The sequence below is a fragment of the Sturnus vulgaris genome, chromosome 13 (assembly GCF_052056855.1).
Source record: "Sturnus vulgaris isolate bStuVul1 chromosome 13, bStuVul1.hap1, whole genome shotgun sequence".
NCBI lineage: Eukaryota > Metazoa > Chordata > Aves > Passeriformes > Sturnidae > Sturnus > Sturnus vulgaris.
This window is the reverse complement of record NC_142255.1, coordinates 14,445,817-14,461,323: the sequence shown is the minus strand read 5'-3', so window position 1 is coordinate 14,461,323 and position 15,507 is coordinate 14,445,817. Positions and strand designations below refer to the sequence as shown.

Sequence of the window (15,507 nt, the reverse complement as noted above, 5' to 3'; positions counted from 1 at the left end):
TGAGAGGACTAATCACTGATTTATCCAATAACTTTCCAGCATTTATATTTCTTAACAACAAGCCAGAGCTAAATCAAATCAAAACCCTTCAGTGGGCCTAGGACAAGTGGGATCACTGCATTTTATATTCTACATAAATAAATTCTTGCATAAATCCCATAGTCTGGCAGTCAGCCTCCACTGCTTGTGTCATGAGCTGTTTTCCTACACAATTGCTGCTATCTGTATCATTGCTCTGAAGGCATGGCCTGGACAGTTAGATATATACAAAGAGCTGCAAATAAAAAGACAGAGCTCACATCCTTAGAAATACATCCAAGAAGGGAGTATACTGTGGTCAAATGGTGTACAAGCCTCAAAATCAGCGCTTCTTTGAGGATGCATTCTTGTTACAAAGCAGAGTTTAGCTTTTTGAAGCATTTGAAGATATTTCATGCTTCCTTCTACCAGAAAATTTTTCAGGGTAAAGACTTTCTCATGTCCTGTGTTTGGAAGTCCACGGTGCGGAAGGATTGTGGTAGAAGGCAGACTTAATTGAGTTGGGATTGTTTGAGAGAGGAAGGATGAACAAGTAGCAAACATCAAAGAAAGCCCCCACAGTGCCAGGGTACAAAGTTACCCAATATAGCCCTTGTGAAAAGGTTCAAAATGTACATTAAACACAAACACTACAAGAGCCATTCTTTTTCTTCCAGCCTTTTAATGTGACAGAGAGAACAAAAACAAAGTCCATTGGAACAGCTGCAATTTCCAGTGACGACCAGACACAGATCAAATAAAAAAATAAAAGAAGGTTTAAAATGAAGGAAAGAAACCGAGGGACTGGAATTGGCTATTTCACACACAGAGTTGACAGAACATCTAAATGAAACTTTCCATTACAGCACAATGCCAGGTGTTATTTACAGTGGGACTTGCAGTGTGTGTACATTTATACAGCACTAGCATCACATACAGCAAATAAATTAATTTTATTTTGTTTCCTTCACAGTTCCCAGGCTTGATTCTTCCTAAAAGCAGCATTTGCTAATATAAGGGTGAGAAACTGTGGGAGAAACTTATTACAAAATAAAATGCATAGGGCTCAAATCTACATAAACCTAAAAATATCTTCTCAGGTTTTGTGACTCCTTTGGAAAGTCAAAGGACATAAGCAGGGAATATAAAAGGACCTAGGGCCTCCTTAAAAGCATCAGAGTATACTCTGCTGTTGGAGGTCTCAAAGCAGGACCTGGAAGGGTCCTGGACATCTGCAGAAATCTCAGCTCCACGCAATCCTGCTCTGTGCCCTTGTGTGAGCCCAGCCTTGGGGCTGGACCACTCCCAGGCTCGGGGAACATCCCTCAGTGCCTCTCCAGCATCACTGGAGGACATCAGGATGCCTGAGCACTTCCCAGTGTGCAGAACCTCTGGCACTGGATATGGGTTTTCCAAGACTGACCCTCTTCATAGTCCAAGAGATCCACACACCACCATTTGTAAGTCCCATAGCATTTCAAGGAATTTCGAAGAGTGATGTTGATAAGGGCAAGGAGGGGATCACCCCACCCAGCACAAGCTGCAGCCACCACCAGTAGGGTGTAGCTGAGCCAAAGGCAGGGGCAGGAGCTGTCCTGCACAACTGGAGTAAATAAATCACAATACCACAATCCCATAAATCAACAGGGAATACAAGGAGGCAGAACTTTTATTGTAATACCACTGGTCTTTAATAATAGTATCAACAGTGCTTGGTGTTCCTATAACAGCCTGTGTCTGCATGCTCAGAAATTCAGCAATGGACTCCTCCCACTCCAGTGCCATAGAGCTGAAGACACAAATCCACAGCAGGCCAGTTTGGGGTCCCTAGACTCACCTTTCCCTTGCCACAATGTCCCTGGCTAAGTGGCTGTCCTGATGTGCCACACATGCATGAGGAGATCCAGCTGTCCTCTAGAAGAGATCTTTGGGATTTAAGGCAAGTCCCCTGCCTTGGTCCTCTGTGTCCCTTTTGCAGTAAAGTTCATGAATCCATGGAAACAGTGCTGTGCAGAGAGCATCAGGGGACCTGTGGTCAGCAGATTTCTCCGTGGATGGTCCAGTGTATCCAAGACAGAGACTGCTCACTGTGGCAGACGTGGGCAGGGGAACTGAGGGAGGAGATGTGCTGGCCCTTGAACAGCAGGGGCAATGCTGATTTTACAGCAGAAATTAAGCTGAGCCATCGAAGAGGTGCCTGAAGAGAAATCTGCCCTTGCTTGAGGCTCGGGGATCCGTGACTGAGGCTAAGTCTAGCAGGTGGCCAAGGCTTGAAACTGAGCCCAAAACAAGCCCAGCCTATGCAGAGGGGTCTGCAGCCAGCAGCTATTTTACTCTGGAGAGCAGCAGTGTGACTCCTACACTGATTTACACCATGGCAAGGACAGCAAACAAAAACACTGGGAATAATGACTAAACCTGTCCCCACTGAGTTGGGTGGGAAATGTCAGCCCAGGTGGGACAAATGCAATGCCTGAGCTGGAGTGTTGCCCTGGATCTCTGTGTCCCTGAGGAAGCAGGAATATCCAGGGCAGGCCATCTGCAGCTGGGCACATGCTTGGGCAGGGTCCCATGCATTGCCTCTGCCTTTCAGCTGAGAATAATGAGAATCCCTTCAGTCCAATCCTAGGGGTCTCAGCTAGGTGATGGGACTTCTCCTTAGCTCTTCCTCTCTTCCTTTTCTGCTCATTGTTTTCCTTTATCTCAGGCTCTCATATTCCAGCTGTGGCGTTTGTTTGCTCTCTCCTGTTACATCCCAGGGATAGGAGCCTTGTCCCAACAATATCCCTTAGTCCTCAAGTGACTGACCCATGGATTTTAGGGCTGCAAAGAATTCCAGGTGACACTGACAATGAGATCCTATACCTTGTCCCAGCTGCTCTGTGAAGTTTAGCAGCCTGTGAAAGAGCCATTCTGTAAGGAAGACAGGTTTCTAAGGCTGGATAATGCTCCCTAATATTACCTTGTCATTTCTACTGCCTCAAGATTTCAGTTTCTTCTTCTTTTTCTCTGAAAATTAACAGGGAAGTTTTGCAAAATAAATGATGTCATTAATGTCACCACAAAATGTCAATGGAGAACACAAATAGGTTTGCTGTGAGCGTTGGGTGACATGTAAATAGGAATGTTATGCAAAATAAATATTTAGACAAATAGGTTCTGGCTCCTCAGAGCAGCACAAGTGAATAGTCCAGAAAATGAAACAAAATTTCACCTCTCTGCCCAGTTGCAATGTGGTAATTAGCAAGCACAGCCCAACAAAATGGATGAAACCTAAAGGTCATGGTGATCTTTTGTGTTAAAATACATATTTAAACTGTTTCTCATAAGGGACCAAAAGGACCAGATATTCTTAGAGAAAAAAAATCCACGTTCTGGGCTGTGATTCTGAACAGAAGTTGTGAACTGCTGCCAAAGGACATAATTGCATTCACTCCTACCTTAGAGAAGGAACCTTGCTGTTTTGAAGACAAATAATAAAATAAATAATAAAAAAAAAAGCCCTAAGCTACCCATAAAATGAAGAAATGAGGCAAAATAAGCTCAGTTATTACAGCGTCTTGTGATTCTATCAATTTCATAAACCTCAGAATAAAGGTCAAAAATCCCAAACAGCCCATTGTAGCCTAGCTGACGCATGAGTGTTTATCCCTGATTGACACAATGATAAAAGTGATGCTCATTAGAGGCTTTTGCCTCATTGGCAAGGATTTGCTGCTTGTGATCCAGCCCTGCTGTGTGTCCTTCAGCTGCCCCTGCAGCAGCACACTGACTCCCACAGCTGCAGCCTGGGCTGGCCCTGGTGCCAGCCAGCCTAAGGGCAAGGGGCTGTGCCTGGGCAGCCGAAGGCAGGGGTGTGAGACATCACTCCTGCAGGTTTCAGCCTAGCCTTGCTTGGTTTTCTTTTAAAAAAAAAAAAAAAAAAAAAAATCACCAAAAAAGCAAAAACAAACAAAAAACCAACGAAGAAGATTCAAAAAGAGGTAAATGAGATCACCAGCAAAAGTACAAAAGAACTTTTTATGTCACAAAATATCCTGGTTTGACAAATTAGCTGCGCTATGTGGTGGTTTCAGATCAATTCTGGTCTATTGCTGAGCCTGTTGAAAGGGTATAATTAGTGTTATCTCATCCATTGTGAGCACTGGTGTGTTATTGAACAGGATACTTTTCATTCTGGCTTCCCAAGAAAGCACACCCCAAAATAAACAACTCACTTTGCTTCTAGGTGTAACAGGATTTAACTCGTATTATAAAAAGGGCACACGAATTTCAGAAATATTCTCCACAGGATATCAAACTAAACTGTGCCACTTAATGGGGAATTTAATGTTCTGTACAGTGAAAGCTTGCTGTGTGCATTCCCTGTGTAACAAGTTAAATGGCTTTAAGTAACTGTGCTTACAGTGTTTCAATGAGACCCAAGTATATTAGAAAATCAAGCATCATATTCTTCAAATAATATGGCTAAAATGCTGGTAAATTCACAGTTACCATACTCTAGGTATTAGGCAAAAATCCCCTATTTACACTGGATAATATGTACACATTTGGTTTGTGGAATGCTCCAATATCATATCAATTTCTCCTCCGTGAAAGCTGTAGGAAAAAAAACCCTCTTAATCATAATAGAAATATATATTCTCAGCCACTAATACATTTAAATATTTGGTATCTGGATTTAAAGAATAAAGTGTCACTAAGTTGGTCATGACTCCTGATAACCTTGAATTACTGGGATTTGTTTTTAGTGTCACTCTTAAAATCCTCTTAAGGGTGCAGAAATTAAAAATCCTAAATTTTAATAGCTGATCACTTCAATGGGTGTATGTAGGTTTGCAAGTAGGTGTAAATACATACATATATATATATATATATATATATAATTATTTAGGTGTTTCTCTTCCACAGCAAGAAGGTGCCTAGTGATTCCCTGTGTCCAAGTGAAGACAGTAAAGGGCTTTGAAGCTCTGAGTCTTCTGAGACAGCTGAGCACCCGCCCTCACATCCTTGAGAAATCAGGGCTCTCCCTCTTCCAGGTGGTGGAGTGGTGATCCCAAAATCAAGACAGCTGGGGTGCCTGGCCACATCTGCAACTCTTAGCCCTATTGCTGGAGGTCAGCTCCAGCAGGTTTGTTACCTGCCTCCCCCTGGATGCTCTGTGTGTCCGAGCACAGCTGGATGGGCAGGCAGGGCAGGGTCTCACAGCTGGGCAGAGGCAGGAGGGTCGGGGTCTGTCCCCCCGTGTCACACCCGTGGGCTCAGAGCTGCTGTCTGGGGTCCTTGCAGGGGGATGGACGGGGACAGGGGGGCTCCCAGCGTAGGCAGGGTGGAACCCAAGCTCTGCAAGGGGTGTGTGGGGGCTGCATGCACCAGTTGTGGCTGTAATAAGGTCAGAAACGATGCTTTTGTTCACATCCCTGCGGGTTCTTCTTCCCCTCTGCAGTCTCGCTTTGAGGTATCGACAGAACAGCATCGAATGAACGTTTTGGGTTTCCCAGACATGGCTCTTTTTGGTTCTTCCTCTACATCTGCCCTCCCCCCAAACCCCCTGGCCTCTGCTGCTCACATCAGGACCTGCTCTCGAGTCTCTGGCAGGCGCAAGGCGAGCAGGCCCCCTCCCACCAGAGCAGAGGAGGCCAGGAGGATGGGAACCACCTTGGTTATCCCTACAAAGGAGGAGAAGATGGAGTTCCCCAGGATGGCACCAAACTTGCAAAGCCCATTGAGGATGCCAAAGGCTGTTGCCCTGTGGGGAGGAAAAGCAGAGAGCAATGGTTAGGGGGGAGGTTCTGGCACAGCTACAGAAGGTTTGGATGGGTAATTTTGTGAATGATCTTATGTTGCACAAGCTAAGCTTCCAGCAAGTAAAACTGGGCAGAATAAATAAGTAGATTAATAGATGCAACTGTTTTGCATGTCTGTGTGAATGAGGAGAATGTCTGTGTGGACTCATTTCTCCTTTTAATCTCACCTTCTCCCTAGTCCTAGAGTGGCCCACTCTGTCAGCCTTTGCCCCCCCGCCAAAGAGAGCAGGACAAAATCTGCTCCAGATCTCCTCAAAGCCCTTCCAAGGGCTGCCTGGAGTGGGTTCTCACCAGAAAAGCAACCACAGCTCTCCTCTAAATCCTGTTTCAGCCAGCAACTAAAAGCATATTACTTTCAATGTACAGTCCTCCTCCTTCATATCTGGCTTTCCCCAACAGTCTGAAAAAGCCAAAAAGGGGCTTGTAATGTTGTAAGGAAAGATTCAATCTGCAGGACATTGTCCCAAAGTCTCCTGTTCTACCCCATATCCCAAATCACTCTGTGCACATAGTTTTCTCCAGGTTTTGGAGGGGAGGGCTGCCCCAGTGATGAGCCATGACAAGAGGCTTGGGATGCAGTGTGAAAGGCCAGACCTCCATGCACATCCATGGAAATGACAGAGTACAGCTTTCATTTGGTGCCCCTTCCCATGGCATGGGGTTTAGACCTAGCTGATCTTTAAGATCCCTTCCAACCCAAACCATTCTGTGATATCATGATTCTATGATTCTTTGATTTATCAGCCCATAACTTCCATATGTCCACGTTATCCCTGTGTTCAACCTGCCACACAAGCAGAACTGTGCTTGAACACGTTTGTTCTGACCCAGAATTACACTGCCCTGAAGGACTGGTGAAAGTAAAATAAATAAAAATTTACACCTCCCCCACCCACGTGTCTCCAGGGCAGCTTTTTCCTCTGGGAACCAGGTAGAGGGTGGAGACAAAAAGGAGCAGTGTCCTGAGCACCTTTTGTCCGTGGGGTAGAGCTCCACGGTGATGACATCCAGGGCGTTCCAGGCGGCGATGCTGGCCCCACAGAAGAGGCACTGCCAGCCGATCATTGCAGACTCGCTGTTCCCGAAGAACAGGAAGAAGCAGCACACGGCTGAGATCAGCATCGAGCCACCTGGGGGGGAAACCAACACTGAAACCCTGGCACCAGCTCCCCCTGTCCACAGCTGGGCAAACACATTTGTTAAAGAGGATTTCGAGAGATGGCGTTTCATCCCAATAAGAATTAAATCTGTGAGAATCCAAAAACGCCTCGGTGCTGCCTGTCTGTCATTCTTTGATGCTGGAAACCAGCCGGGAAATGTTCTCAGTGTCCACCTGATCTTGCTGATAGTCCTGCTCTACAAAGGCTGGGAAGATAGGCTTTTCCAGGCAGGCTTCCAGCATCTCAGACTTCCAGATGGACCCAGGAAGAGCAGAGGCAAGTAAACATGAAAGTCAATAAGGAGGAAGCATCATTGTGAAGGTTTTTCAACTTGAGTTCCAAGTGATAAGCTTGTGCATTTCATATTGTATTGAAGTCACTTGCCACATTTCTAGTCCCAATTAGGATAATTTACAGTCACTTGTATGAAGCACTTGAGGTCTCTTTTAATTACAAGAACATCATTAGATTTCATGGCACATTTGCACAGGAGCCATAATTTTATGAACATCACCAAGGGAGAAAGTGAGAGCATTCATGCTCAGTTAGACACAGTTCAGATTCAGAAATATTAATAGCTACATCATTGCTTTCTGCCCCATTGGGAATTTTCACCTGAAAAATGAAATTTGTGAAAAATCAAACTATTTTTCACCAGAATGTTCTGTTATCACTGAAAAATCGTCATTTATTACCAGAAAAGCAAACAATTTTCTCTGTTGTTTGGTGTTTTTGGAGTCAATTTAGCACTATCCAAAATAATTTGGATGCTGAAGTGTAACTAAAATGCTTCCATTTGGACATTATGTTGCATCTTGCCACTGCAGTGGCCTGCCTATGAAAAGCTGGACTCCATGTCCACTTCTCCTCCACGGTACCAGGCTAAACTACATCCCCACAGTGTGGTGTGGATATTCCCCCTGCTGCAAAAGCCCAGCCCAGCACTGGTCACCATGAGGGCACCAAGAGATCTGCTGTTTTGTACAAGGGAAGGCTTGGCAGGACGTGATAAAAATGAACTGAAGCCTCAGCGAGACACATAACACAAAGGAGAAATTCAGTTTTCCTGTTAAGCTGACCAGAAATAATAAGTTTGACAGAGTGATACAGGTGGGACGCCAGAAGGCTCTTTCAGTTGGAAATTCCATAGTGAGACGTTTCAGCACGCCGTTACTAATTTTTGTCCTGTTCTCTTCGTTTTGCAGGAGAAATAAGCATTTAGGGCTCCAGCTGTCATCCCAATTCCAGATGAAAATGCTGAAATGCTGACATGTTTGCAGGATGGACAATCTGATTCTCATTCAGCTTCCTCTAATTTATTTCTCACAAGCCCTCTGGTTTGTTTGGGCCTTTTCCAAATTCACCCCATGAATGCTCATTTTCCCTCAGTGTACATTCCTGAGACATCACTCATCTTGCTCTACTTTAACCTGTCTGAAGGTGAGGCTGAGCTAAACCTTCCCTCTGTTCTCAGAGGAGAAAGAGGAGCTCAAGAGAGCAATTCATCCCTTACTCCTGCTGATTTTATTACCTTCCTTTGGCTGTCCCTCAGGGCATGATCCCATCGTACCTGGAGAGCAAGGTCTGAACCCTGGAGGCTGCAACACCAGCAATTCCCAAAGTATTCAAAAAGCTGATAAGGTGATAATTCGATAACTCATTCCCACAATGCTAAAGGGTGGCTCCTTTCTTGGCTGTGGCATGGTCAGTTAATTCACCATATGGTCTCTGAAGCTGCTTGTGCAATCATTTGAAAATCAGATAAAAACCAAAGGAGGGAACTCCTGGGCTGTCAAGCTGCCACATCAAATAATCTTTGTGAATATTCATAGCTACAAGCAAAATGTTCATTTATTTATACAGAGGCTTCGGACTTCAGCAGCAACTCAACAGGAACGAGAGGTCCTTTTCTAGCTCTGTTTTGCTGAACACTGGAAAAACATTCAGGATTTGACACAAAAGGCAAAATAATGATAAAAAAAAGATATTGCAGCCACAGAGAAAGCAGGGTGAGAAGGTGGGGAGTAGGTCACTTGCTCACTGCCATGGAGTAGATCACCTGCCTCACCCTCTAGTCTTTATCCTTCTGCTCCTTTTGCTTTGGGGATGACAAAGCCATGCAGACACAGTGAGCCCTTCACACGGAGCAGGGCTCTCTGCAGGGCTGTGCCCCATCACCCCTGTCCCCACTCACCAATCATCTTTATCCTCCCGATTTTGTCCATGAGCAGTGCAGAGATGATGTTGCCTGGCAGCACGGACAGGCTGCCCAGGAAGCTGACCAGGTAGATCAGAAAATCATTGTCCTCCTCAAAGTCGATGTGGCAGCCTTCCTTCTCCTTCATGAACGTGCTGTTGATGAGCCTGCAGTTGATGAATTTGTGTTCGTAGAGATCTGTGAGGGAAAGAGGAAAAGGCTTGACCTGCTTGGCTGAACTCCCTTCATACAACAACAAGGACCAAACCAAAGACTCAGCAGAAGTTTCTAATCCAATGGAAATGGCCAGGGAGTATTTATTTCAGTGGAAATTTATTAGAGTGCCAAACTCTAGCTGAGTCCTTGGCTCCTGGTAGATGCAAGCTCATACACTCCTTTTATTTGTGGAGTCACCTGAACCAGTATCCCCATGACAGAAGGACAGGGCAATGCAGGCTTTGGTTTTCTTAACATTATAATTTGTTCTTCATTAGAGTAGCAATGAAGAGCTTTTTTGGTATAAATTAGTGATCGTTTTACTGCTGATGATCTTCAACTGCCAGTGGCTTCAAATTATATTTTAAGCCAGTTTTACTGAGTAGAGCTGTAAAGTGCTGGGAATTTTGCCTTTACTTTAACCTGTCGGGGCCTGAGCACAGAATTTTGCATTTCCTATATAACATTCAGAGACACCAAAAGCCATAGGGTTAAAATCACTGATGGAGCTACCTGAGGTCTCCTTCCAAATGCATCACACTCTTTTCATACAGCATCACTCTCATTACCCAGCACACACTCAAACACACAGATCCCTACCATCCTTTCTCCCAGAAAGCAGATAAAATGGTTCTAATAAAATAGTTTTCTGATATGATAAAATAGTTCCCAGTTACAGAGATGGCACTGCAGCAGGAATCCCATTACCAGTGTTATAGAAGACAGTAGAGATGATGGTGCAGTTTTCAAAGAAGGTCTCACTGGATCTCACATCTTCAAAGTAGCAATCTTCAAATAATGAATCCTCAAATCTCACTTCCTTGAATTTCATGCCAATAAATCTGTGGGGCAGGAAACAGAACTTTACTCTGTGCTTTAAGATATTTTCTACACTGCATAGTGTGCAGTGGCTATTTCAAGAGACAGAGCACTAATTCCAATTTCTAGAGTTATTTACAGAAAAAGTGTTGCTTGAATGCATAACTCCCTCCAGGTCCTTCTGTGTTTTATTAGGAGAGAGGGGTCTGAAGAGGTATATTTTTTATAGAGACATGGATCTTTTAGGATTTGGGCAGTTTTTCTATTCCTCAAAATAATCATATCTGAGGAAATGTGCTTCTAAAGCTGAGGGGACAAAAATCTTCTCATGTTCTGTCCTAATCTGTCTGAAGAAAACAGAATTTTACTCAATGCAGGGCATTTCCTTCATGAACTGACCTTGCTGCCTTCCTTAGTCTCCCCCTTCCTCCATCATAAATAAAACCAGACACTATCAGGAGCTTATTGAGCCATTTGGTGAAAGGTTTCTGACAGTTGTTTAAACTCCAAGCGATTTTTAAAGTGAAAATGCAGTAGGGATTCTGGAGAGAGTGGGGAGATTATCTGAGTTCTGCTTGTAACCATCTCTGTTTGAGGTTTATTACTTATCATATAATGAAAACAGATTTCACTAAAAATAATAAACTGTGTCAGGTGATTGATTTCTCCTCTGATGGGAAGCGTGACATGTCTGACCTGGCTGCCTGAAGGATGACACAATATTGATTTACCTGTGAGATTTTGCAGGAACACTGAGAAGATGTATTAGGTAATGCACAGGCATGTTTAGAAGATGTAAGGAGCTATTAAGAACAAGCATTATTGCTCTAGTTAAAGAGGCCATGACTGTCAGCAGATGAAAAAAAGCCTTCTAACATATACTCTGCAGCTTAATTGAATTGAGCACTTTTAACACAGCATAACGTGATGGTTGTTTACACCTTTAAATGAGCACTGCAGGGCTTCTTGACTGAGCCTACTAACAGAAATTATTAATGCACAAAATACCACAAGAAGATTATTCAAGTGTTTTGCTCCCTGTAGAGGGTCTCACAGGTTACAGCAAAACTTAAGCTGTTCTGCTTTTGCTCAGTGATGTATCTGCCTGTGATGTATTTACTCCCAAAGGCTGTTAAAACCCTTTCCCCCCTGCAGTTTGCTTTCTTAACACTCAACTTTAGAACAGTCAGATAGCAATGGCCTGGTGATCCATGGAATTTTAGCTCCCAGCCTAGGGCTGCAGGGAAAACACAGCTGTAAACCATACTGAGATAACTTCTGGGCATTACTGCAATTTAGCTTGATGAGGGTTTGAATATTTGAAATGGAGAGGGCCAAGGAAGGAATTCTCCTGATTTACATTTCAGTTCTATGTCTTCATCCAGCAAGATGCTGAGTGTCCTCAATTCTCAATGAAGTTAGTGAAAATTCAGCACCTCCTATAGGCATAAAAAAATTATCCCCAATCCCTGAATTTAACCAACACTCACTTCTCATCACTTCCTTTTAGGGAACAGGAATTGTGGGGCTAGGTTTGCATCAAGCTCAGCTCCTTGTTGCAGGGAAGGTGTATGGAAGGGCATGGGACACATGTTGGGGTCCCCCACCAATATATATCAAATATATAACAAGGAAATGGAGACAAATAGTTTGGATTGGAACAACCTGGCTGGGCAATGAGATGTGGTTTCAGCTGTGAAGGTTAAAGCAAAGAGTGTTTTGTGTAACACTGAGCATCCACACGGGGAGGAGCTCCCTCCAGCAAGGCAGCTGGAGCAGCATCCTGTTAGATCTACCCGGGGCAATGAGATCACAGAAATTACATAGGGATATTTTCCCTTTCTGTTGGGATTTTGAAAAGTAGTAATGGAAAGACTAGGATTTACATTGCTGTGGAACATAGAGTGATTGGGGTCCAGGCTGGATGCAGAAGAAAAAACAAGTCCAGCCCAAATAGGAGGAAAAAAGGGAGGAAAGTGATGATGTTCTGCTGGAGTAAATTCACTGACTTCAAAACACTAAAAGAGAAGGTGACACACTCATCTGTGGGGAGATAGTGACTGCAGTGGGAGAAGCAGCCCAGTGTGGCCATGGCCCACTTTGCACTAATGGGCTGCAGAATAGAGACTGGGGTCATTCATACAGAGGACTTCAAGGAGAAATAGTTTTTTATTTTGGAAATAGAACAGCAATTTCATTATCAGTGGCTGCCCAAGCCCAGTAGATGTCAGTGTGGGCTAAGGAAAAAGAAGTCACCCCTGCGAGCAGGGCTGCCCAGCACAGCCAGGTGGGCACTCACTGCCCTGATCCCAACACGGGGCTGCTGGAAGCACAACTCCTCACAGGCATCCCCTGGGTTCTGCAGAAATCAGTGACAGAGGCAAACCAGGTGGAAAAGCAGGATTAAAATGGTATTTTGTCTGTCAAAAATTGCCTCTGGGGTTTGAGAGATTTCAATTGAGTGTCCAAAAGAACAACAGAGAGGCTGAAGTTGATAGAAAATGGAAAAGAAGTAAAGAGCTTTCTAGAAATTTATTTCAGTTTGAATACATCAAAGCAAATTCTGTTCACTTACTTGTCATTCCTGTATTCCCCATTTCTGTGGATCTGGTTTTCCAGGGTGAAATTAAAGGTGAAATGGGACACTTCTTCCTCATCAAAGATCTTCACTCGGGATTCATATGCCTCATCTTGGAAATAGCGGATCATGTCAGGGAACCAGACAATAAGGCCGTAGTAACTGCAGCAGGATTGGGAGACACATCAGGGACACAACATTCTTCCAAAGATCTACTTCACAGCCTGTAAACTTGCTAAACTCCAAATGTGAATGCATGTCTGACACAAATTCTTGCTCAGTTCTGACACAGGACTGAGCAAAGTGTTTCTGCACTCTAAGCACCCTGCTGATCTCAGAAGAATGTTGGACCATTCCCTTGCACTTGAAGCAGGACAATTAATTTCAATTCCCTTGGCTAAGGAATAAAGAAATGTGCTAACCTTGCTACCCATTAAATCAGCAGAGCAGAAACAAATTGGGCTGATTTCTGCAAGTGTGCAGTTCAAGTGAGAGTTAGACAAAATTCACCTGTAGTTTAGATTTAGACTCCCCTGAATGGTTTTGATCTAGACTGAGGAACAGCTGAGAATCTAGTAGGGTTGTGTCTTTTGTGTGTGACTGTGGACAAGATCAAATGAAGGATCTAAAGGTGAGAGAGTCAATTTATCACTGTGCTACCAACGACTTCTCAAGTCCTGATTTGTTCAAAGCACCTTGTACTTCATATAAAGCAATCAAATTGATCAATATTTGTAGGAGAGCAAGGATTAGTTCACAAAAACTCTTTAAAATAAGACCAAGATCAATTTTATAATAGTTTATTTTCATGTGTAAATAACTATTCAGACTCTGAATAGTGCTTAGTTTCCTGAAAAATATAAAGAAGTACCTTGCTTACCTTAAGGCCATTGTAAACCAAACTACAGCCAGCATCAGTGTGTTCATCCTGTACTGGGCTGTTAAACAATATAGCACGTTGTCCCAAACCTACAAATCCACAAGAAGGAATTAGCTGCCAGGATACCCCAGCAGACACTTGACAGCTTAATTTCTGAGTGCATCATAAACCTAATGTCAGAAAAATGGGTTCATTCGGGGAAGGTCAGATGTATGGCTTATATTCACTTTTTTTTTTCAAAATTATATTTATCAAGTAAATGGGTTACAAAAAAATCACTTAATCAGCTCAATGCAAGAGCACTTGATCTGAGCCCTCTGTAATGAGCTGGAGTGCATGATTAGGGCTGGGTATGATGCAGTGTCTCTCTCAGGATATATCAGCAAATGTGGATATGAGATTGTTCTCAGACCCTCTGACTTTATATTTTCAAATATATGTTTAGGGTCAGGAGTGCTTTCAAACTGAGGTTGAAAGCTCTCTGAAGTGCAAAAGCCCAAACATAGCTGGCACTTTAGGAGGTGTAAGATGAAATCAGGTAGGGATGAAGCCAAGCAGGAGGCAGACCAAGATCTGCTCTTGACTCATTGCAGAAAATGCTGCCAAGAACATGAGGGGATGTAACTCCTCAAGCTCTTATCTTGCCATGTAAATATAGTAATAGTATAGCACCTACTATACAGCATTGCTGTTAATTAAGAATAACTTTCCTTTATTTTCAGTTCACCCTTCAATACTAGAAGTTCTAGCAAGGTTTTCCACAGTCCTACATGGGCTTTAGGTGAGCGGCATAGCAGGTATAAAAGGTTAAATTAGCTAAGGAGGCAGCATAACGTTCTTAGAAACTTGGTCTCAGCAGGAATAAAGAGCAAACACTTTCTGCCTCCACTGCAGGTGGTAATTTCACTTAGGCTTGGGGAGAGAAAATCAATATTTATCTGCATAGGAGGAGAGCTAAGCACTTGGGGCTGTGGCTGGCCCAGCTGTGCACTGCTGGATGACAGTGATGCTCACAGGGGCTTTTTGGGGCTGGCAGTTAGCAGGTGCACACATCTGCACAGAAAGTGCAGTCAGATTGCAGCTCTTTGCAAAAAATAGAAGATTTTCTGAAGTGAGAGTCAGGGTTTCAAGGTACAATGACCTGAAGCAAGGAGGCACTGGAGCACTGTGTGGAGTTTTTTCTTCTCTTTACCTGCTTTAAAGTAGTTGTGATTCTGACCAGCCACCGCTGGTACCAGGTCCCTGTTGAGCTCTGGATTTCAATAAATTCATCTACTTGCTTTGGAGTTTTGATATAGGAAACCTGGAGAGAAAAAAAAAAAAGTGAAAAAAATTGGACTGAAGTTTCCAGAATTGATCTTGGGTGGATTTAAATTCCACTGTCTTCTGGGCAATGTTTCCACCTAATAACCCTTATTATTTTTTCCTTGAAAGTCAGCATTAGCAATTGAGCTAATTGATTTAATTACAGCAAGAGACTATTAACAGAAATAAGCCTTCCTTCCTTCTTTTAATCCATCGCTTCATCCTCTCTCTCTCTCTCTTCTTCCATGAAATATTTTAAGTACATCATGTCCACTTCAATCTTCCATTTACTGGCTAATGTACCTGTATACTACCTTATTTCTCTATCTTCAGATTCTCACTACAAATTATGACTCAGAAAGTATAGTAAACATTATCTCCAAGATCAGCCACTTGTACCCAAACTGTGTCCTCAGGATTTCATTCTTCTAAGACAACCAGCAGGAATATTTCTCATTTAACATCTTTTAAATACCACTGGCAGAACTTCTATGACAAATGAATGTGTAGATGGGAATCTTTGCAGC

General features: G+C 43.4%; 1 protein-coding gene across 4 annotated transcripts in view; it reads right to left on the bottom strand.

Moving 5' to 3' along the window:
* Positions 1-680: 680 nt before the first annotated feature.
* Positions 681-15,507, bottom strand: part of SV2B (synaptic vesicle glycoprotein 2B) — a 64,113-nt gene continuing 49,286 nt past the window's right edge. For all 4 annotated transcript variants that reach the window (XM_014888809.2, XM_088172634.1, XM_088172633.1 and 1 more), the window contains exons 7-13: positions 14,868-14,978; positions 13,676-13,764; positions 12,793-12,957; positions 10,107-10,240; positions 9,180-9,380; positions 6,796-6,955; positions 681-5,767 (exon numbers count right to left, since the gene is read on the bottom strand). In XM_014888809.2, coding sequence (XP_014744295.1) covers positions 5,584-5,767; positions 6,796-6,955; positions 9,180-9,380; positions 10,107-10,240; positions 12,793-12,957; positions 13,676-13,764; positions 14,868-14,978 — 1,044 coding nt within the window. In that variant the 3' untranslated portion in view covers positions 681-5,583. The remainder of the gene's footprint in view (positions 5,768-6,795; positions 6,956-9,179; positions 9,381-10,106; positions 10,241-12,792; positions 12,958-13,675; positions 13,765-14,867; positions 14,979-15,507) is intronic.